This window comes from Microplitis mediator, chromosome 6 (assembly GCF_029852145.1).
Source record: "Microplitis mediator isolate UGA2020A chromosome 6, iyMicMedi2.1, whole genome shotgun sequence".
Classification (NCBI taxonomy): domain Eukaryota; kingdom Metazoa; phylum Arthropoda; class Insecta; order Hymenoptera; family Braconidae; genus Microplitis; species Microplitis mediator.
The window spans coordinates 22,939,265-22,962,731 of NC_079974.1; the positions used below are offsets into that span (position 1 = coordinate 22,939,265).

The 23,467-nt window shown below is 33.5% G+C and overlaps 3 protein-coding genes across 6 annotated transcripts; 2 read left to right on the top strand and 1 right to left on the bottom strand.

Annotated features, from left to right (window-relative positions):
• Positions 1-1,880: 1,880 nt before the first annotated feature.
• Positions 1,881-6,275, top strand: LOC130669841 (ADP-dependent glucokinase). Its single transcript, XM_057472950.1, has 4 exons — positions 1,881-2,378; positions 2,449-2,873; positions 4,572-5,020; positions 5,302-6,275. Exons 1-4 carry the CDS (start codon positions 2,050-2,052, stop codon positions 5,542-5,544), a joined length of 1,446 nt encoding a protein of 481 aa, XP_057328933.1. The 5' UTR covers positions 1,881-2,049; the 3' UTR covers positions 5,545-6,275.
• Positions 6,276-9,672: 3,397 nt separating this feature from the next.
• LOC130669430 (zinc finger matrin-type protein CG9776-like) lies at positions 9,673-18,768 on the bottom strand. Its single transcript, XM_057472335.1, has 10 exons — positions 18,658-18,768; positions 18,042-18,379; positions 17,780-17,908; positions 16,232-16,394; positions 14,936-15,111; positions 14,481-14,867; positions 13,714-13,819; positions 12,290-12,408; positions 10,728-12,125; positions 9,673-10,570 (listed from the first exon to the last, which is right to left on the bottom strand). The coding sequence occupies exons 2-10, from the start codon at positions 18,321-18,323 to the stop codon at positions 9,938-9,940; spliced, it is 3,393 nt and encodes a 1,130-aa protein (XP_057328318.1). The 5' UTR covers positions 18,324-18,379; positions 18,658-18,768; the 3' UTR covers positions 9,673-9,937.
• A 375-nt stretch (positions 18,769-19,143) lies between these two features.
• LOC130669845 (UBX domain-containing protein 4) lies at positions 19,144-22,281 on the top strand. 4 transcript variants are annotated; one of them, XM_057472960.1, is made up of 7 exons: positions 19,144-19,373; positions 19,561-19,695; positions 19,776-20,104; positions 20,184-20,456; positions 21,239-21,538; positions 21,618-21,847; positions 21,950-22,281. In XM_057472960.1, exons 1-7 carry the CDS (start codon positions 19,292-19,294, stop codon positions 22,080-22,082), a joined length of 1,482 nt encoding a protein of 493 aa, XP_057328943.1. In that variant the 5' UTR covers positions 19,144-19,291; the 3' UTR covers positions 22,083-22,281. The 4 variants fall into 4 exon arrangements, with proteins under 4 accessions (XP_057328943.1, XP_057328944.1, XP_057328942.1 ...); XM_057472961.1 differs by having other exon boundaries at positions 21,236-21,538; positions 21,618-21,864; positions 21,950-22,085; XM_057472959.1 differs by having other exon boundaries at positions 19,145-19,373; positions 21,236-21,538.
• The last annotated feature ends 1,186 nt before the right edge of the window (positions 22,282-23,467 follow it).

Below are 23,467 nucleotides of genomic sequence, written 5' to 3' on the forward strand. Positions count from 1 at the left end.
ATTGATTTCACTGTGATTTCACTGTGATTTCACAGTAACCCCGAATCCGCAAGGGATATGATGATTAAAGTCCCATAGGTTAGAATGACTGATTCATAAAATATTTATTTTTTTTGTTTCAGATGAAAAGACTTGTTCGAGTGTTAATTTTGACAAAACCGCATATATAGAAAACTACAAACTTCAAATTTGGTACAATCTTATAGCGTTTAATAGAACGAAATTATTTTATCAGGTGATATTATCAGCCATCAATGTTACGCCTATTGATTACGTACCGTTTCGAAGAACGTATGATACTCTAGTCGTGAACGATCACCAAAACATCAATGAGATACCGGTTAGCTACAATAACATAATCCCTTTCTATCTGCAAGGTGGTTATGTAATAATAACTCAAAAGCAAAACACCATACCGGCTCTCAGCCAAGTAATTGATGATTTCTTCACAAAACAAAATATAATAATGTCATCAGTCATTTTGGTGTTCACATTCGTAATGATTTTTCTAAACAACCAGTACGATTTCAGTGCAGCAGTCTTAGATCTCTTGGCTCTGATATTAAACATGGGGATGATGACCCCCATCGACAAGTTGACGATGCGCATCACTTTCCTGAGCGCGACCCTGTTTGTTTTGATTTTCAACCCAGCGCTGCAAGGGCAGCTAGCTTCTGTTTTAACTCGTCCGGGCCATAAAAATATCGATACCCTTAAGGACTTGAGGGAAAACAATTACCACATTTATTTTGGTTACTCATCGGACATCGACTTTGAATTAAGGAGCAGTAATCTATGGGATGACGAATCTTTTGAAAAATATGTGCATCATTTAAGTACGGCTGAATATTCTCACTGCCTGGAAAATGTGCGAAACAATGCTTCGATTGCTTGTATAGCTAACTACAATGAGCTTGAACACATTGATCTTGACACACACGTTCTTTCAAAAGATTTCGCTCGTAAATTAAACGTGTTTACGACTCAACGAAATTGGCCGCTCAATAAAAAAGTTAATAAGATAGTCCTGAAGTTGGTCGAAACTGGCTTTTTAAATTATTTTGAAAAACGCCAAATCTATAAAACTATGATAAAAAAGAAAAAAATTATTGAAAGACTTAAGAAGCTGACAAATCACGATCAACTGGATCTTGAAGATTCTTCATTGGCTTATACTGCGATTGCGCTGTCTACAGTCTGGGCCCTCATCGTTTTCGGTACTGAATTTATGATTAGAAGGGTCGAATTGCATTCTTATAAACGTTCGCAAGAGCTAGAGCTGAAGAAGTCGATAATCAGAGAGAGAATTGCGGCTACCGTTAGCAGAATAACTTATCTTGATCAACAAGTCTAATTTTCTGTAAACTATCGCGTGAGCTGGTTTGCCCACATTTATTTTTATTGATTGACGTGCTGTGTTGTTTTTACTTTATTCTAATCTCTAATTTCATTGTCGTTATTTTTCTAATCTATTATAAAAAAAATAGAATTTTTGTCAATAAATAAAAATTAATTTAATTTTCAGTCCTCAGAAAAATTTATTAACCCTCCCCTCTTTTTCTCACACTCTTAATAATAATAAAAAAAAATCTTTTTTCAAAATTTTATATCCGCCACAAACTCGCCGTAAAAATCGGCGCGTAGATTCCGTCACTTCGCGCCACGTTAACAATTTCCTCCATACCAGCTGCGGAGTGACCTTGACTGAAATTCCACCGTTTCCTCGACCGTTCGGCAGTCGGCTAACATCAAACACTCGCGTAATTTTCTATCTAAAGCGACCCAATGCCACCAGAGGGCCTCTGGTGTTCTCTCCCTCTCTTCTACCCACCAAAAACAGAAGCACTATCAATAAAAAAAAAGAAAAAAAAACATTATTAAAAGCCAACTCACAACGCGTCATTTAAAAATGGCGATTTGAAACCCTCGAAGCTCGCCCACAGTCTAAGTCAGTAGTCTAAAAATTCCGCTCCGACTGCCGCTATGTATTATAAACAAGATTGAGTTAATTACCGTTATTAGTCAGTAGTTTGTTAAATAAATTTAAAAATGGGATCAAATAAAGTAACCTTCGGTACATTAATATCAATAGTAATAATAATTATCGGTATTTACTACCGCAATAGCGATCAAGAGTTAAGAACACGACTGACTCACGTCCTAAATGGTCTCGAGCACTTGGAGACCAAACATGAGATCGCAGTGAGACCCAAAATAGCAGTGGGCTATGGTGCCTGTGCAGATGTGTTCATTGACGCAAAATATCTGCTAAATTATTCGCCGAAGATCGGAGCTCCTGAGCACTATGACGAGATCAATAGCAGAGACGAGTTGCTAAAAAGTTTCGCGTATTATTTCCGTCATGGTGCAGCCGCTGAGTAAGTTCACTTGAATATTTATTAATTGATTGATTGATTGATTGATTGATTTTTATTTGATTTCTTGAAGACGCTACATGAGGAATGAAGAATTGTTCGACAAACTGGTCGAGCGGGCCCGGTCATTCGACTCTTCTTACTCAGCGATCGGGGGAAACGCTCCGGTGATGGCGATGAGGTTCGCGAAAGAAGGCTGCGAGGTCCTGCTGGCGGCCAAGATGACGAGGAACTTGAAGCTGATGATTCCGGATAACATTGAAGTGGTCGGGGGCGAGGTTGAAAAGGACGACGTTCACTTGATTCTGGAGTACAAACGCGGGGAACGATGGGGTCCTTACACCAGTGCGAGAGCCAATAGGTACATCATTCACAACGACAATAACAATCCGACAGTGAGCTCCTTGGAGGAGTTTGACAAAGCGCTGCCGGAGTTCAAACCGGATTTGCTGGTCGTCAGTGGCCTGCAGATGATGGACAATTATCCTTTTGCTGATGGTAATAATTATTATTCTAATAATTTATTCATAATCGTTTTTAAAATTTGATTTCATGTCCTTTTTAATGACTGATAGATAATTAAATTCATGACATTTCTAATTAGTGCCCTTTTTACTTAATTATTTATTGATAAGAGACTTAATGTCCGACGTAATATGAACATTTTTTGGTCTTTCTAGTGTTTTTTAGTAGGAAAATTATAAAATCGACGCTGGAATTTTTTTTTTCATTTTTTGATCCATATGAGGATGGATCAGGATGACACTGTTTAGTATTTTCATGAAAAGTGGCCGTAACTTTTTTTCTGTTGGGAATAACTTCACACAATATAAACATTTTTTGTTCATTACAATGTCCTCTAGTAGGAAAAAGCTTAAAAAGTCCTGGAAAAAATTTATTTTTTGACTTATGACCCATATGAGGATAAATGAGGATGAATGAAGATGAATAAGGATGACACTGTCTTCGTATTTTTGTGAAAAGTGGCCGTAACTTTTTTTCTGTTGGGAATAACTTCACACAATATAAATATTTTTTGTTCATTACAATGCCCTCTTGTAGGAAAAAGCCCATAAAGTCCTGGGAAAAATTTATTTTTCGACTTCTAACGCTGGGATGAAGCAGGGAAATTTAGGGAAGACACGGTACTTGTATTGTTATGGAAAGTGGCCCGTAACTTTTCTTCTGAAGGGAATAACTTCACACAATATAAACATTTTTTGTCCATTACAATGTCCTCTAGTAGGAAAAAGCCCAAAAAGTCCTGAGAAAAATTTATTTTTTGACTTCTAACGCTGGGATGGAGCAGGAAAAATTAGGGAAGACAGTCCTTGTATTTTTATGGAAATTGGCCCGTAACTTTTCTTCTGTAGGGAATAACTTCACACAACATAAACATTTTTTGTTCATTATGATGCCCCCTAGTAGTAAAACCCCAAAAAAGTCTCGAAAAAAATTTTCATTTCGAGTTAGGACTCATATGAGGCTGGACAAAAATTTCGACTTGTCTACGATCGAGTAAAAAATAGCCCGAATATTTCCTCCAGACAGAAATAGCCTATCAGAACATAAACATTTTTTGTTCTTTTCCCTCTTCTCTAGTAAAAAAAATTATAAAACCGACTCTGTAATTTTTTTTGTAAATTTTACGAGCCATATGAGGATGGGTCGTCCCTATTAATCAAACATTAATTAAATTTCCTTATCACCGAAACACTGAATCTCATTTCTACTAATTATTTAATCTATTTAATACTCTTATCAATAAGTAATTATAATTTTTATCAATAAACGTCTAATTTAAATTTTTTAATTACCAATTAAAAGTTTAAAAATTTATTTAAAAATATTTCGGCGTGTTCAAGTTTTTCTTCCGCAATTACTTCGATAACGGGTTGTTATTTAAATTAAAAAGTAAATTATCATTTTTAAAACTCGTTATCGTGCGGCCTCGAATCATATTGCCCGTAGAAAACGATAATATTTATAAATTACTGAGTATAAGGTCAATGTCGAATTAAATTTAATGAATTTGTAAAAATTAATTACGATTATCGAAATTAAAATGATATATATTTTAATTATCTGTACGATGATTAATTATATATGTAAATAAAGTCGTTATCTAAATATGATAAGACAAAATTTTATAGTATGTGCAGACAAGAGTTTTTTTTCACGTTTTTTTTTTTTTAGGAGTAAGACGCAGCAGATTAGAAAAAATAAAACAACAAATGCTAGATCAGTTGCCGACAACGAGAATCCACTTTGAAATGGCGTCATTCGTTGAGAGAAATTTAGTCAGCGACTTGGAAAGTATGATACTGCCATATGCCGACAGTTTGGGAATGAACGAGCAAGAAATCGCAAATCTACACAACTCGATGTACTACGGGAATATTTCGCTGGTCGCGGACTCGTCACCGCGGGTCGCGACGATATTGGATTACATGCGAGTTCTCTTTAAGCTGGTGAGAATAAGGGGCAGGGAAATCGAGGGAGCACGTGAGCTCACGAGAATTCATGTTCACACGCTGGCTTACCAGGCTATTATGACGGTCAAAAATTCCCCGTGGAAAAATACGATGGCCGCGGCTGCTAAGGCTTCGCTTGTAGCCCATCGTCATGTTTGCGGCACCAGTAATGTAAGTAATCTCATTTACTGGTTATAAATTAAATTTTTTTCTGTTCCAAGTCTTACGAAGTTAAGAAAAAATTTTTTTTAATTTTTATACAAACAAAAAAAATTTTAATCAAAATTTATGAGGGATAAAAAAATTGACATTGATGCCAGAAAAAACTTAAATGAAATTTTTTTCCGAACCGGAAGTTCTGGGGATTTCGATGGACTTTAAATCAATTGGTCTAGAGTTTCCGAATAGAAGCCGGAAAATTTCAAAAATTTTAAATAAAATTTAATTTACAGATCGACGTAAAGAAAGCGACTTTGATAATGGACGACAGTTTTTCCACATCAAAAGTGTCGGGAAAGCGGATTCCTCTGGACATCGAGAAGCCGGTCTCATGTTGGGACGAAATTTTAAAGACCAGTACCCAAGATTACGCGGTGGAAGTCTGCGTCGCGCCTGTTTTGGTCTGCACCGAAGCTAGTCAGACTGCCGGTGGAGGCGATAATATTTCCAGCGCCGGTCTAGTTCTACAGATTTAATTAACTGACGAGTAATTACTGAGTACTGAGATATCTGCCACTCAAAGAAATGTGTTGAATTTTACATTTATTATATTATATATAAATATATATATACACGTATATATATTTTAATTCCAAGTAGACATTGCATTCCTAACTTAATTAGTTACAGTCACTGCAATTATCTAATTAATTAATAGTCATTTTTTTCTGTGTACAAAAAATTGTAATTTTTTATACCAACGATTATTTCATTCCACTTTTATTAAATGTTCCGCGTAATTAATTGATTATTAATTTAATTAATTAATTAGTAAAAAAAATTCCATATGATTTTGTGTTAAAAAAAATGAGTGCCATGAAAATAATTAGTATTTAAATGCTAGTAATTACTGTTTAATTTGCCGACACGATGATTTAATTAATCAATTTTTAATGATTGTTATTGTCAATTAAATGTATGTGATATATAAAAAATATTGCGAATATACTTTCGTTGTAATTTGCTCATATTTTATTTGCTTTCTACGATAAATTATTGAGTGCGTTATTAAAAGGGGATTAAATTTATAAATACAATTTATATTACGAATTCAATGAATTTTATGGATTTGTTGATTAGATGCTATTGGGTTTGATTGTAATTGAGTGTTTTAATAAATTAGCATGCCTAAATTTAAATGTTGATGTTAAGTATTTATGTAATAATAAATTTAAATAATTATGAACAGAAATAAAAAAAAAATGTTTTACTTATGAAATAAATTTCTGTGGTATTAATGCTTGTACTTAAATATTATTGATTATTTATGATACTGAAGTTAGCAGACGTCTAATAATTTTGGGATTTTTTTTTAGACAATAAACCATAAAAAATAAAATATTTAAAAAAATTGCACCTGCATACAGGTCTATGACGTCATAGAAAATCGATAGAAAACCCATAGAAAATTGATATAAAACATAAACTTGTTGCTGTCATAGAAAATCGATAGAAAATTCATAGAAAATTGATATAAAACATAAACTTGTTGCTGTCATAGAAAATCGATAGAAAACCCATAGAAAATCGATAGAAAACCCATAGAAAATTGATATAAAACATAAACTTGTTGCTGTCATAGAAAATCGATAGAAAACCCATAGAAAATTGATATAAAACATAAACTTGCTGCTGTCATAGAAAATCGATAGAAAACCCATAGAAAATCGATAGAAAACCCATAGAAAATTGATAGAAAACATAAACTTGTTGCTGTCATAGAAAATCGATAGAAAACCCATAGAAAATTGATATAAAACATAAACTTGCTGCTGTCATAGAAAATCGATAGAAAACCCATAGAAAATCGATAGAAAACCCATAGAAAATTGATAGAAAACATAAACTTGTTGCTGTCATAGAAAATCGATAGAAAACCCATAGAAAATTGATATAAAACATAAACTTGTTGCTGTAGTTTTTCAAATTTTCTACATGTGCATATTTTTAGTTTTTTTTTTGCAATTGATTTGTTGAGAAAAAAAAATTCAAAAATTTTTAAATTTCTGCTAACTTCAGGATCATAATTATTTATATTTTATTGTTTCCATTGATTCATATTTTCTGATAAATTAATTGTCTTTAAATAAAAAAGAAACAAACGTCGAATTTGTTTGCAGTACCGGGATTTTAAACAAAGCGCCCTCTTTAAGATTACGCGGGAAAATTTGAAATTCAATGTAGCCAATGAATGAAATATCATGATGCCGAAGTTAGCCGACGTCTAATAATTTTTAGATTTTGTTAAATACGACAAATTATAATAAAAAAAAATATTTTTGAAAATTTCACCTGTAGAACTTGAGCTAGAGCATTTCCGAATGCACCTAGACTAAAAAATGTACTCGAAATATTATATTTTTAATAATTATTCTCATTATTTGTGCAGTCAATTCAAAATTTTGAAGAATAAGTTCATAAAAGTTGGAGACAAATTAAAAATCGAACATCAAAATAAAATGGCGGCAGAATATGATAGAAAAATATTTAAAATGTTAAAAAAAAAACACTTGAGTGTTTGAACAAACCTCGGCGGGGAAATAATATGCAGAAGGGTATCCTAATACACTTGGAGATTTAAATTAAATATGAGACTGAAGTTAGTGGACGTCTAATAATTTTTTAATTTTTTTTAAACGATAAATTATAAAAAATTTGAAAAAATTGGACCTATAGATTTTAAAATTTTCTACTTGTGCATTTTTTTAGTTTTCTTTTTTTTTAAATTAAATTATTGAAAAAAAAAATCAAAAATTATTAGACGTCAGCTAACTTTAGTCTCATAATTAAATTGCTCCAAGTGTATTGCAGCTAAAAAACGTCACTTAACTGCTATTTCCCTACCAGACGATGCCAGATGATTGGGCTCAGGAACCAGGAATCAGCATCAGCCATCAGCAACTTTTTTCACTAGCACTGAACACTTCACACTTCACACTTCACATTTTAATGATACTGAAGTTAGCCGACGTCTATAATTTTTGAAATTTATACAAAACGATAAATTATGAAAAAAAAAATATTTTAAAAAAATGCACTTATAGTTTTTTAAATTTTCTACATGTGCATTTTTTATATTGTTTTTTTTTGTAATTGATTCGCTGGAAAATAAATTCGAAAATTTTTAATTGTCAATTAACTTCAGAATCATCACATTTTATGATCCTGAAGTTAGCAGACAATTAAAAATTTTTGAATCTATTTTTTTTTTAAATCAATTTCAAAAAAAAAATAATAATAATACACTCTTGTAGAAAATTAAAAAAACTATAGGTGCAATTTTTTAAAATATTTTTTTTATAATTGTTCGTCTTAACAACAATTTTAAAATTATTAGACGCCGGCTAACTTCAGTATCATCAACACTTTACACTAGCACCAAACACTTAACACTTAACTGCACCACAGATACTTAACACAATTTAAATTTTACAAACACTGCACAATTTAATTAAATAATAATTATAAGAAACAATTTTTATGGATAATTACATGACGCCACTGCAATACTGTGTTTTAATTCAAACGTAAAGAACAAAGAAGAATCTGGACACTGCTGCCATTGTCTTTGATACTGACTGACGCTATTGGACCGCCAGTTGATACAAAGCAATCGAATTTGCGATTCATCGACCGCCCCCTCCCCTTTGGCAAAAATTTGAACGTCGATTCCAGTGCCGCGCTGCAGCACCAACTTTCCACTAGCACTAACACTGAACACTCAACACTTAACTACACCACACGAATGTGAATGTAGCAGACATCAGACAATTTAAAAATTATAAATAAATAGAAGAAATAATCAAAAAAAATAATATTTGAAAAAAATGCACTTATTAATTTTTTAACTTTTTAAATGCGCATTTTTTTCAAATTTTATTTTATTCATTATGTATTCTATTTATTTATAGTTTCAAATTTATCTGATGTCTGCTACATTCACACTCATCTACACCACAGACACTTTACATAATTAAAATTTTAGAAACACTGCACAATTTAATTGTTCAATAATTATAAGCAACAATTTTTATGGATAATTACACGACGCTACTGAATACTGTGTTTCAATTCAAACGTAAAGAACAAAGAAGGATCTGGACACTGCTGCCATTGGCTATGATACTGACTGCCGCTATTGGACCGTCAGTTGATACTAAAAAATCGATTATGCGATTCACTCGACTACCCCCCACTCTAGCAAATATTTGAGCGTCGATTACAGCGACGCGTAGTGGCGCCAACTTGGCGCGAAATTTCAAAATTTAAATTTAATAATTTTATTAAAATTTACTTGTCTCGATAATTATTTTGATTATACCAAAAAATATGTAATAAATTTTTTATTTTTCATTAATAATTTTTTAATTATTTTTTTTACCTGCGCGGTAAATTTAAATATTTGAAAAATAAATTATTAAAAGTTTGAAAAAAATTAAAGGTGATACAAAATGGACCGTTTACTTGAAATTAAAAAAAAAATATTCTAGTTTTTGTGTCCCTTCCCCTCTCTTATTACTCATTAGCGCGATAAATAATTAAATTAACAAAAAAAAAATTAAATGATGACAGTGGAATTTAACTTGCGAAATATTACTAATATATTTTTAAATTTGAAATTTTATTAATTATTATAGACATTACATAATAATTAATTAAAATGGAGTGTTTAATTATTTTAATAATTAACATTTATAATATACGAATACACTCTTACATATATTCAAACATCTTATATTTATTATTACAATGATAAATGATTTTTAGTAAGAAAAATAAACAAAGTGGCAACTTGAGGTCGAAAAAAAGGTAATCAATGTAATGGTTTAATGACAATCATGATGTTAAAATAATCTAATTAGTTGATAACTAAAAAATAGTATCGCCCTCGTCGATCCCCAGCATCTTGAGGTCGTCAGGGCCCGGCTGGGTGTCGGTTTCGGTGTCGGCCTGGGTGATTTCCGGCGGCGGCTGGTCCATGTACTCGGGTCCATACCCGACGCAGCCGATCATGCTGCTGTACATCGATGCGTACATGATGTGGTTGTCCATCTGGACATCTTTCTTGGCTTCCGGTTCGTCTTTTGGGAAAATAATATTGAGGGCTTCTTGCAGGTCTTCTGGGAGAGGACCTTCTGCGCGTTTGTCGGGTTCCGCCTCGACCGCGGTGCCCTCGACCATCTGGGGCTCCATGGGCATCATGGGCATGGGGGCTTGGGGGGCCGCGACGTAGGCCGTCTGCATGGGAGGCGGGTGCGCGTATGTGGGCATCGTCGTGGACATCAATTGCGGCCTCACCGGAAACTGCTGGGCCTGGACGTAAGGCGGCGGGTTGCTTGCAATGAATGGCGGCGGCTGCGTGTATGCGGTCGTCCCAGTAGTCGATGCTGCGGGAGCTGGTGGTTTAGGCACAGAAGCTTCAGCTGACGTTTTTGATGCGTCCGCCGTTGGGTCTTCGATTATTGTCTCCTCTGATTGGTCTTCTATTTCCATATCTACCACCTGGTAAATAATTAGTTTTTATTTAAAGTTTTATAAAAAATTTATTGCGAAATTATAAAAATTTTTCAATTTGAAAAATCTGAGGCAAAATGGGCCGCCTAAAAAATTTTATTTTTATAATTTTTTGTGATAATGTTCAAGTAAAAATTTAATTTACCTGAGGAGGAACAGTAGGTGTCTTAGGCGCATTGAGAACTGGAGGTGGTGGAGCGACGAGAATCTTCATCGTCGGCTTAGCAACGGTGACATTATTGGTAATAATCGGGCCTGCGAGTTTCGTTATATGGACAACGCCCGGGGGGTTTATGATCTCATTGGGCACCTTGGGGGTGTCCTCGAACTTGCTCGTGGTGTAAGGCAGCGGCGTGATGTCTTTCTCTGGCTTGTTGTCTTCCTTCTTCTTGAAGAGCGGGAGTCTTCCGATAAACGGGAGCTTTCCCTTCCCTGTACTAGGCGTCGGCTGTTTCTTTACCTGCGTCTGCTTCTTTTTGGCGTCGGCGTTTTTCTTGTCGTACTTCTCATCATTAGAGTCGTCGTCTCTCCTGTCTTTGTACTTGTCGTAGCCTCTCTTCGGACTATCGCGCCAACGTCTGGGTGAGTCGTCGCCTCGCCTGTCCTTCCTCCTGTCATCGTAATAATCGCGGTCGCGGTCGCGGTCTCGTTCACGGTCGCGGTCGCGATCCCGTCCACCGCGACGTCTGTCATAACTGTCATACCTCCCGTGATATTTGTCGTCCCGTCGGTCGTACTTGCGGTCCCGGTCCTCCTTGTGGTCGTACTTGCGATCGCGGTCCCGTTCCCGATCTTCTTCGCGGTCGGACGAAGATTTGTCCTGAGGTTTTATCGTCATATTGACCTGCTGCTTGGTCCAGAAGCCCATGTGGGGCTTCGGCATCTCATCGGGCTTTGGAATGTCAACTTGTTTGCTCTGCTGCTGGGGCTGAGGCTGCCCCGACTTCTCATCGTCCTTTTTTATCCAAAACGACTTTGGAGGTTCCTTGGGACCCCAGGCCTCGAGAGTGGCCTCTGATTTGTCAGCGAATCCGTTGTCTTCTTGCTGCTCCGTCACTGGAGCGTCGGACCCGCGTCGCTTCATCTCTTCTTCCTGCTTGGCCTTAAGTTTGTCGCGTATTGAATTCAGAAGCTGTCGGTCGTCGTTCTCTTGAGGCGCGTCCTTGCCACCGGAGACGTGGGACCAGTGGCCCTTGAGCTTGATCCCATGGTAGTCTATTTCCTCGTTCAAGATCGCTTGGGTCGAGGCCTTCATCTTGTTGCGCATGGCCACTCGGATACTTTTGGACGTGTCTTGATCAGACTCCGAGTCCGAGTTTTCCGAGTCGCTGCTACTTTCGCTGTTGCTACTCTTGTTCTTGCGCTTCTTAGACTTTTTTTTGTTCTTCTTTGATTTCTTCGACTTTTTCACTTTAGCCGGAGGCTCGTCTTCTTTCTGTTTCTGGAGCTCGAGTTGCATTTGCTTTTGACGTTCATCAGAAAATGCTTTTTCTCGGTCTGCCATCCAATCTGTTTCCCAGTGAGGATTTTGGTCAACATAATTCTGTAATTAATACACAAAATAATTATAAAAAAGCTAACATAAACCCCTGGGGTAAAATGGACCCCGTAAATTTCTATAGTTCGCTCATTTTCTACCCCAAACTTTTTTTCTCAATTCCCCTCCTCCCTATTCTACTCAATAAAAAAAAAAAAATAAAAACTTACGCTAAAATTTTCTGAATGACGTTTGGATTTAAGATGTAGACTAGCGCAGTGTAGATCCCCGATCCAAGAGTCGCATAATCTGCAGTACCAAGCAGTCGCTGGACTAAAGAACTGCAGGCCTATAAGCAAAAAAATAAAAAAAATGTATAAGCCAAAAAAATCTCAGTAAAAACGTAAATAATTATTCGTAAGTTCATAGAGAATGACCTTATGCTCAGCCGCGATACAAAATCAATGCACTGAAAAAACAAAGGTAACTATTATAACGCTGATAGCTTCCTATTTTTCTTTATTTTATTTTCATTATTTATTTATACATTTATTTATCCTCCCCTCCATGGATATATATTTTATTTTTCTCTGAAATTAATTAAACAGCTCCATTAGTCATTTATTTACTACATTGACATTCATTATCAATACATTACATTTCTTTACATAACTCAGTAAATAATTAAAATAATTCTTAGATAATTTAAATTATAAATTATAAACTACTTCTTTATGCGGACATTATTTACATTCGTAGTTAAGTAATTAATTAATAATTATAACAGCTAATTATTATTAATCAATTAGATTTAATTGTACACATGTTTAATATAAAATATCACTGGCACATCACTAGTACATTTATACTTTTTTTTCACTGGAATCATTGCTGATTCGTTGTCACTTAAGTCTTGAGTAATTCTTGCTAATTAGTCTTCATTCTTCATTAATTATTTCCTATTTTATTCTTCGGTTCATTCAATTATTGCTTAAAAATTTTTACAGTACATTTTTATTCAAAGAAAATGTTTGTCTGTAATTTTTTAATTATAATTCAGTTCAAGTGTACGAATAATTACGTTTTTTTTAATTAAGTTTTATTATTATTAATTAGATTTAGTTTTTTATTTTTGACTTTTGAAAATTTTAGTAATTTAGTAATTTGATGTTTTGTAGAAAAGAGGAAAAATCGCGGGAATTTTGAAGTTCAAAAATAATTCGCGGGTTCGAATCCAATCGATGGTTTTTTTTGGTGTAAAAAAAAATATTAGAGGTCACGAGTTTTTTTTTTTTTAATTTTTGAGTAAAAAGAAGTCGAATAAAAATTTTGAAGTACAACTGAAGTCGAGGGTTTGAATCCAAAAAGCGGCAAAATTTAAAATCTAATCTGTCATTTAAAAATTTGGTACTCGAAATTTGGATGAAAATTTTCCCGAATTATCCGCACACTCAAAAAAAATGAACGTAAGTAAAAAAATTTTTAAGCAATCGAAGGTAATTGAATTGTAAAGTACAATTTGGTGAATAATAAAATATTATTGTCGTCTTCAATACATACCGATAATTAAAAGAGATAACACGTGTAGTGCAAACAGCTACGGAATTTATTATGCTAATTAGTTAAAAAATATGAAGATAAATATCAGTCATACCTTTAATGGGCGTCCTTTTGGTCGGCAGACCGGAGTAATACGGTACTTCTTTTTCCGTTCCCTCGCCATTGCGTTTGTGCCAGGGCATATCCACGATCTTCCTTTCCTAGATTAAAAAAAATATTGAATAAGTATCCGAAAAAATACAGACACTCATTATCCCTCACCTATTTTTTTACATTTAGATAATTTACGCTACAGTTCATCTTGTCTCACCGTTTATTTAAAATACTTAAAAAAAAATAATTAGATGCCGTCATTCGATCATTCGATTTCTGTCATCCCCACCAACAACTTATCAACTAGTAAATTATAATTTTAAATAAAATATTTCATAGGCGTGTGCGAATAGTTCCAACTATTCGACTTTAACTTTAAATCGAATTACTCAATTCCTACTTCGAATCGAATAATTTTAATTTTAAAATAATTCGTATCGAATCTTACTTCTAATTCAAACTTACGACTTATTCGTCAATTTTCAAATCATCCGTAAATTTATGAATTAAAAATTTTTTTTTTGAATGACTGAAAATTTTAATATTTTTTCCATTACTTCAAATTTTTTTCAGAAAAATATTTCAGGCGCGAATTATTTAAAAACTAAACTTTCCATTAAATAAAAATTAAATATTTGAAAGCTGATCAAAATTATCTCCATTCGAATCAAGTAATCGGGAGAGATCCGAGTAATTTAAAAATTTTCTAATTATTCGATTCGAACAGGACTCGCACATCCCCATTTTAAATTAAATAATAAAACTAACCAGACAAGTTTCTTTATGCTCGTTGGAGTGCAGGTGATTCAAATATTCCTTAGCTGTTTTAGGAAAGATATCGCAGACTTTGCACCAGTGCATTTCCGGGTCATAATGTACAAAATTATAGACCGGCTTCGAATCCTCTTCATTAAGTCTTAGCTTACGCTCGCGCTCGGCTTTAGCCTCACGATCGCCATCAGAGCTGGAGGATTTACTCGGCGACTCCGCTAGCTTTGCTTTGGGAAATTCCTCTTTCGGACTTTTCCCGCGCTTTAGAGGCGAGTCAGACTTATACTTTACTTTCAAATCCTCAACGGTCGCTTTGTCTCCGATTATGCCGGTCAACATGTCAATTACATTGTTTATCGACTTCATTTTATTCTGTATCTCGACCTAGATAAATTTAAAGGATCGTTAGCTGTGAGTTTAAGAAGAGTACGTGGGTTTATTTTTACAAATACCTGGAGCTTTTGGTTTTCTTTGACGATACGATTTTCACGTCCGTCTTCTTTACCGATTTCGTCGCACTGTTGCCGTAATATTTCTAATTCTCTTTGCAATGTCGTTGTTTTTCTTACATACTCTTCACGTTGTTTTAATAAAGTCACTTGTTGCTGTTTTTTTTCAGCTGCGATTGCTAAAAAAAAAAAAAAACTATTTTTAAAAAATTTTTTTCCAAGTGCGCGAGAAGTATCCGGATCTAATTCAACGTAATTAAAAAAAAATTCGAAGTAATTGTAAATTTTCGCATCATTTCAACTTCGAAGATGGACAAAAAATTCGAAAATTTAAAAATTTAAATTTTTTTAATAATTCAAATAATCAAAATTTAACAATTTAAATTTTTATGTACCGAGGATCGAAACGTTTTTCATGCAACGAAAATTAAAAAAATTTATGTAATTCCACTGGGGTAGTTCTGGAGGCTCCGGATGGCTTAAGATTTTTGAGTGATAAACCAACATCTATTAGGGTGATTGTTAGAAGTTAAATTTCCTCAGACGTCCCATAAGAAGCTTCTTTTTAGTAAAAAAATACGTGGGGAATTTGGTTTTTTCTTTTAAAGTAAAAGAACACGTGCCTCAGGACGATCAAAATTCTTTTCTCGATACAATCGCGGTTTTTTTCAAATATCTCATGAAATATGCAGATTAAAGGAAAAAATCATAGGAACAATTTTGTAGAAAATTAAATTTTTGACAAAAAATGTCTCATTCATTTTTTTTATAAAATGTGTATTTATGAAGATATTTTTAAAAAACTTTTTATGGGGCGTCTGGGAAAATTTAATTTTTAACGACCACTCTACTGTATATGAAACATTTCGGAAATCTCGTCATCCACACAGAAAAAAAAAAATTCTTGACTGAAGGTAAATATTCTTGATTCAAGAAAATTTTTTTGGAGACTTAAATTTTCTCAGATAAAGTAAAAATCTTCTCCGACCAAGACGAATTTTTTTTAACCAAGACAAATTCTCTTGGCTCAAGAAAATCTTGACTTGGTTTCCGAAAACGTTTGTCTTCAAAAATATTTTCTTGACTCAAGATAACTTTTTCTTCTGTGCAGTAGATTTTTTACTATACATTTTTTTTTTTGCGAAAAAAACGTTTTGATCTTCAGATGCATGAATTTTTTTTGAATATTCGCATTCCATTATGGAAAAATAATTCGGAATTTCAAATTATTTGCACACCGGTTTTTTTCTTTTACACACTAGGAAAAATTAAAATTAAAAAAAAATAACAGAAACAAACCTTCTTTCTTACTGTCCTCGGGTCGCGAAACAGCTCCGATAACAGGTGGAGCCGCTTCAACAGGTCGTGGTGGATCAATTGCTGGTGGCATTGCGGGCGGAGCTGGCGCTGGCTGATTATTGTAAGGTACTTGTCCTGCTTGCCAATTAGGTGGTGGGTAATCCTATAAATATTGTCGGTAGAATCAACAATCGCCGGTCTTTAATGCTCGTAAAAAAAAAATTAATCACATATCCTCTGGATTTTCTTACCTTGGCACAGTCTTGTTACGTGGAATGATTTTATCTAAATCATTTAATTTACCTTCTTTTTCTTTTATTTACTCTTAATAAAATTAAATAACGCGGTGCATACTTACTGCTTTCATGTTTCTCATTACATTACGCTGTTACGTAAGACGCTCAATAAGCTCATAATTGTACTTGTACACGATTCAAATATATATATATTATATATATTGTATAGTATGTACGTAAAAATGTACTTGTTTTAAAATAAAGCCGTTCAGGTAAAATTTATATCAAGTGACGCAGCTTGACAACGTGCAATTACGTTTAGTGTTTATCTTTTTTTTTTTTTTGAAGGTGGTCACGATAATTTTTATTTTTAAACCAATAGAATTTTGTTAATTTTTTAAATTTTAGATTTGAAAAAAAATTACTCTGTCCCTGATATACAAAAATTTTAAAGTTTCAATTAAAAAAAAATTAAAAAATATCGCAGATATAAATAAATTTTTGTAAAATCAAAAATGTCTTATTTAAAAAAAAAAATTCAAGTTCAAAAATAAAATTTAACTCTGACTATTAATTATTTTCTGTTGAATTAAAATGATACTGAAGTTAACAGACGTCTAGTAATTTTTGAATTTTTTTTCAGACGATAAACCAAAAAAAAAAATATTTTAAAAAATTGCACCTGTAGTTTTTAAAATTTTCTACATGTGCATAATTTCATTTTATTTTTTTGCAATTGATTTTTTGAAAAAAAAAAATTCAAAAATTTTCAAATGTCTGCTAACTTCAGGATCATGAATTAAAACTAGTTTATAATTTTTGGATTTAAAAAAAAAAAAAAAATATTCTAAAAAATTGCACCTGTGGTTTTTAAAATTTTCTACACGTGCATTTTTTCATTTTATTTTTTTGCAATTGATTTTTTGAAAAACAAAAATTGAAAAATTTTCAAATGTCTGCTAACTTCAGGATCATGAATTAAAGCTAGTTTGTAATTTTTGGATTTAAAAAAAAAATATTTGAAAAAAATGCACCTACAGTTTTTTAAATTTTCTACACGTGCATTTTTTTAGTTTTTTTTTTTTTAAATTAAATTATTTTTAAAAAATTTAAAAACTACTGTCTGCTAATCATAATTAACTTGAATAAAAAAAATTTTTGATCCTAGTGTCCAACAAAAATTACTTACTCCTAAACCCCAGCAAAAAAAAAAATAAAAACCAACTGTCCGGGTGACCACCTTCTTCATACGAGGAAATAATAAATAATAACCAATAAAATAATAAAAAATAAATAATAATAATAAACTTACACTGCGATAACCAGCTGGCGGAGCGTAACCATACTCGTATCCCTGATTGTAATTGTAATTGTAATTGTAGCCTTGATTGTACGGAGGCATCGGCGGCGGTGGCTGGCTCGTGTTCGGTGGTGGTGGAGCCTAGATATCATAAATATCACATCATAAATATAAACGTAATCAATAGATGAATAGAATACCAGACTCTACAATTTCTAAAGTCAACTCTACACTAGTTATAGATTCGTAGCTCGTTAATAACTCAGATAACAACCTGGTATTGATTGTGAACAGGCGGTGCATAGCCAGCAGCTGGTGCCGGTGTCTGATTCTGTGCTCCAGATTTATTCCAATCCTGTGAATTTCTCGCCGGGTCTTTCCTCCGTCTCTCGTGTGAACCCGATCTGCGGTCACGTGACCGGGACCTTCTGTACCGCGATCTTCTAGGTGATGGCGATCGGTCTCTGTCGTATTTCCGAGCCCGTCTTCTGTGGGAGGAAGCATCGGAATCGGCGCTTGGACTTCTTGGTCCCTTTCTTCGGGATTCCGTCTCCATTTTTATCAGTATCCAGTATCCGGTTATTAAAAGTCTGTGGTTATTTTAAGAAGATACTGAAATAATTTAATTGTATGAATATTTTATATTTATAAATTATTATATATATGAATATTTATATTTTATATTTGTTTTATTGTAGCGGCCATTTCTAAACCACCAACGTGGTAAACATGACCACTGATCGTGATACTCAAAATAAAATTATATTTTTAAAAATCACAATAAATCAATGAGCCATTTATATATTTTTTCATTGCTACTTAAATTATTATTATTCATATTAATCTATAAATGTATCTGGTAATTTATGAGTAATTACATATATTTTTACCTGATTTATGTATTTATATGTAAGTATATATATATATTAATTTTAATAAAACGAAGAAGCCGAAAAACGTACGAAAAATTTGTATAGACGTGAGCTTCTGGCTAGAAATTTATCACAAACAGATATACTGACTCATATATTTATTGTAATTGTAAGTACTGACGTCTTTTGTTTGTATTTGTAACCAAAAATGAGGCCGCTTTTGTTGTTTTACCGACCGCTGGCCATTTTAAATAATGGCGCGAATTTTAAAAATTCAAAATTTGTAAAATTAAAAAAAAATGTAATTAGTTAATTAATGGGGTAATTCCGATTATTAAAATTAATATAATTATTGTTGTGAGTAATTATGTCCCAGTGAAAAATCTGTAGTTTAAAAATTTAACTTTGGCGCGAAAAATTTGAATCCGCAAAACAGACTGACAGGGCCGCCGCTCGTCATTTGTATAAGTTAATAAAAAAATACAATTACGCTCAATGTTTATGACTAGTTTGTGTAAAAAATTATCGTGTTCTCATGATCAACAACAGCATAAATTAAATTTAATTACGTCAGCAAACATTTATAGCAACAAACAAAATTAAAGTTTTACTTTGTGTCAATAGTTTATTTAAATTTAAATAAATAAATACAATGAAGTGGTTTCCTGGAAGCATAAACGAAGCTGTCGCAACTTCAAAGACCAAAAAAGCTGTCTTCGTAGTTTTCATTGCTGGTATGTAGGTTATATATATTTAAATGTCATTACTTTAACACGGTACCAATTAATTAATAATTAATTATATAGATTTACAAATTTAAAACTCCATTTTTATTTTCACTGGCATTTAATACCCAGTGATTTTTCCTGGAATTTTTTTTCAAAATTTCAAATAAATAAAATTATTTAAATTAATTCCCAGGCAATGATGAAGTGTCCAACGAAACGTCACGAGTAATTGACTCACCAGAAGTGACATCGTCGTTGGAAAGAGAAGACTTCGTTGCGATAAAACTCGAATCCGGAAGTGAATCTTACAGATTTTTTGCTCAAATTTGTATCCTTTTTTATAAAACACCCGGCGGTAATTTATTTTGAATTCAAATTTAAATAAATTGTCCTTGACATGACCAATAGACCAACTGGTACCGGTGCCGTCATTGTTTTTCATCGGCAACAATGGAAAGCCTCTGGAAATAGTGGCAGGAAGTGTGACGTCGTCGAGTCTGAAGGAAAAAATCGACTCGGTCCTTGTGAAAGCCGGGAAAAAAGATTCGTCAAATAATTTTATTAAGACTGAGCAGAGTCATGCTGAGTCCACTAGCTCCAGTAATGTTTCAAACACTCAAGGAAACTCGACGACTAATAATAATATTGAAGAACCTTCAAATATTACTGGTACTAACGTCAACACTGCGTCTGCTAACGTCACCACTGCGTCTGCTGACAATGAAATCACTGCCGCGGTAAGTTTATGTCTGATTTTTAAGACTCGATCCCTACTTTCTGGAGGAGAGATTTACTGACTGTGTTTTTGGTTGACAGGAAAAAGTTGAACGGGCTAGGAAATTGATAGAGATGCAGAAGCAGCAGAGGTTGGAAGAAGAGCGCGAGAAAGAACGTTTGCGAGAGATCGAAAGACGGAAAATGGGGAAAAATGTCCAGAGTGCCAAGCGCCAGCAGCAGGATTTAGAGCTCAAGTTGGCTCACGAGGAACGAATGAAGGAGAAAGCTGCTGAGCTCGAAGCCAGGGAAAGAATCAGGGCCCAGATTGCTCAGGATAAAATTGAAAGGAAGCAACGCGAGCAGGCTTTGCTGGTAAATTTATTTTAAAATCTTAGAAAAATCCGTGGTACTGCACGGGAATTCATAAAAATTTATGTAGAAAAGTATAGATTTATGTGAGAATACAGAAGTGTAATGATACTGAAGTTCGCTGACGTCTAATAATTTTTTTAAAAATCGAAATTTAAAAAAAAAAATTGCACCCATAGAATTTTAAATTTTCTACATGCGAATTTTTTTAATTTTTTTTTTTTTAAATTAAATCGTTGGAAAAAAAATCCGGAAATTTTTAATTGTCTGCCAACTTCAGGATCATAGAGTGTATGGGTTCATATAAAAATTCCTGTAGGAAACCATGGAAATTTGGATTCCACTGTGGGAAATCCATACAGGAAACTGGACACCTGGATTCCCATGTTAGTCTACTTGCCCTACTACTAAACTTTGTGGCGAAAAATTGCCGTAGTAAAATAAAAAATTGAATAAAATAGAGAAAAATCTCGTGAATCTCCCGGTACTTTTACCCGGCAAAAATTCGTGTAACTTTTTTTGTTATTAACAAAAACGTTTTGCAAGTAAAGCCTCAGTCGACTTTAACGGAATACTGGAGAAAGATTTTTCTCATGCAGTTAATGAAATGTACAAAATAAAATAATTCAATATTTTCTGAATCGTTTGGTTACAAACTTTATACGAAAATGTTAATTATTAATTATGAAAATAATTATTTAATTTAATCAACAGAAAAAAATGTAGAAACTTCACACAGGAAACTGGGTATCAGAATTAACTGAGTGGTTTATTGGTTTCAGCAGCAGAATGTTCAAGAACAGGAACGTCCAGCAGTGACACAGCGATCGTTTGTCGGCGACGGTACCGCTCGTATACAATTTCGATTACCTTCTGGTAACCCACACACTGGATCATTCCAATCTACAAGTACACTGAGAGAATTGCGCGCCTATGTCGTCAATAATATCGAACTACCATTCCAACAATTTTCAATGTCCACGTCGTTCCCCAGGAGGGACCTGACCCAGGAAGATGACGACAAAACTCTCACTGAGCTTCAACTTGTTCCCACTGCCGTCGTGCTAATTTTACCCGTTAAAAATGTGAGTACTGCTCATTATGATGACAAATATTAGCAGAGAAAAAAAATAAAATTTAACTCTGGTAAAAAAATTTATCTAGACAAGTTCATCAGCTGTAATTCCATCAGACGGCTCGAACTTCATATCGAGATTAGTGTGGGCGCTAATTACCCCCCTCGTTACCGTATTTAATTACATCACTGGATACTTCTCGGGCAACAGAGGCCCCAATGACCGCAGCTCCGGCTCCAGAGGCTCGTCCGCCGGGGAATCTTCAAGAACCGGCGGCGTCTACTCATCTGGATCCCGTCCTAATGTTAGTCAGGCTGGGTAATTTATTAGTGGCAGTAAATTTATCTATTATTTAATTATTTAGCAGATCATTGGCTGTAAATAATTATTCATGTTCATGTAAATTAATTTTATCGGCAGTTTGATTAGAAGAACTCCTGGGGGTTCAAGCACTACTGTCAGAGCACTGGGCAATGTGCACCGATTGCACTCCGGTGATGATGACAACGACGAAAACAACACGTGGAATGGAAACTCGACTCAGCAGATGTAAATTTTATAATTAAATTTATCTAAACATAATAATAATGCATTAATAATAATATTATTATTATTATTGATGGTAAAAAAATGAGTTGTTTGATTTGGAAACCGTACGAAGTGGAATTGGACCAAGAGATGTGTTGATTTAAAAAAATGTATTTAAAAAATGTTTTAAGTAAAAAAATAAATTATAATATTATTTCATTAAATTAATTGCATTAAACTGAGGCTACACATGCACTGTAGAGATTAAATAAAATATTAATCATTTAAAATTAAAATTTTATTTATTTATTTATTAATTAATAATAATGATAACAATAAAAAGTACTCGTAACCTTTCGTCCCCTTTCTGGGTAAATCTCGTAACTACAAAATAACAATTTTGATCAGAAATCAGTCAAAAAATCTACTCTTACACGTGCGTTGATGGAAATATTACAATTCAAGTCTCGAACGTTCTGTAATAATTATTAAAATTTTAAGCTTTTTTTACGCAATAGCAGTACTAAAAAATGTTTTTCACTCACAATTTTAGTTAAGAACAAAATTTAGTTACAAGGATTACCCAGGAACGGGACGATTTGCCATTAAGTTCTTAATTTAGGAAGAGGAGAGACAACAGATATCAGGATCTCCTGTTTGAAATTTGCAAACTTTATCCTAGCAGATTTGTTCTCATTGTTGAATACCAACTTGTTCATCGCAAAGAGTTTTTAGACCCGTGGATACGAAGGCTGTTATTCTCGAATCTCTTCGTCTGTTCAGGCAACGAATCTTGGCCTGCTGCGTTTGCTAACCATCTTAGTAATGGATAGCGCCCAGCCCTGGTTAAAAATACTGATTGAAAAGAATTAAAAATGATGAAATTCTAATTCTTTTCAATAATTTCAATTCTTTTCTTTGTATATATAGATATACACAGAGAAAAATGGGCTTAAGAAATCTACGAATTTTTATTACGCTGTCGACGAAACTTGAAACAGCAAGTCGAGTTGCCAAAAAATTATTATGCTAAACTAAAAAAAATATTATACACTTACAAATTATAATAAATATGATTCGTCTCAATGAGGAATTATAGTAGAAAATACAAAATTTTTAGAGGCTCAGAATAATAATTATAGTGCAGCATAATAATTTTTTGACCACTTTTAACTTCCTGTTTCGAGTTTCGTCGACAGCATAATAAAAATTCGTACACTTTCCGTCTTCATTTTTCTCCGTGTACAGTTTGCATGGAGTGGCCGCTTCTCAATTCTTTTCAATCAGTATTTTTAACCAGGGAGGAATGGCCCTCGACAGAGTTGGACTACCGGGGATCACCCTCTGAGCATTTGATCAAATAAATAATTAAAAAAAATAAATGGAGATTTATAATAATTTAATAAATAA

What these genes read in the sequence shown, in the direction of transcription:
- LOC130669430 (XM_057472335.1), bottom strand. Translation starts at nt 18,323, where the DNA reads ATGGAGACGGAATCCCGAAGAAAGGGACCAAGAAGTCCAAGCGCCGAT. An exon ending in CGCCAGCTGGTTATCGCAGT is followed by an intron (nt 16,395 to 17,779) that starts GTAAGTTTATTA and finishes CAATATTTATAG; the next exon opens with GATTACCCACCACCTAATTG. An exon ending in CGAGGACAGTAAGAAAGAAG is followed by an intron (nt 15,112 to 16,231) that starts GTTTGTTTCTGT and finishes TTTTTTTTTTAG; the next exon opens with CAATCGCAGCTGAAAAAAAA.
- LOC130669845 (XM_057472959.1), top strand. Translation starts at nt 19,292, where the DNA reads ATGAAGTGGTTTCCTGGAAGCATAAACGAAGCTGTCGCAACTTCAAAG. An exon ending in AACGCGAGCAGGCTTTGCTG is followed by an intron (nt 20,457 to 21,235) that starts GTAAATTTATTT and finishes TATTGGTTTCAG; the next exon opens with CAGCAGAATGTTCAAGAACA. An exon ending in TAATTTTACCCGTTAAAAAT is followed by an intron (nt 21,539 to 21,617) that starts GTGAGTACTGCT and finishes AAATTTATCTAG; the next exon opens with ACAAGTTCATCAGCTGTAAT.
- LOC130669841 (XM_057472950.1), top strand. Translation starts at nt 2,050, where the DNA reads ATGGGATCAAATAAAGTAACCTTCGGTACATTAATATCAATAGTAATA. An exon ending in CGTCATGGTGCAGCCGCTGA is followed by an intron (nt 2,379 to 2,448) that starts GTAAGTTCACTT and finishes GATTTCTTGAAG; the next exon opens with ACGCTACATGAGGAATGAAG. An exon ending in CAATTATCCTTTTGCTGATG is followed by an intron (nt 2,874 to 4,571) that starts GTAATAATTATT and finishes TTTTTTTTTTAG; the next exon opens with GAGTAAGACGCAGCAGATTA.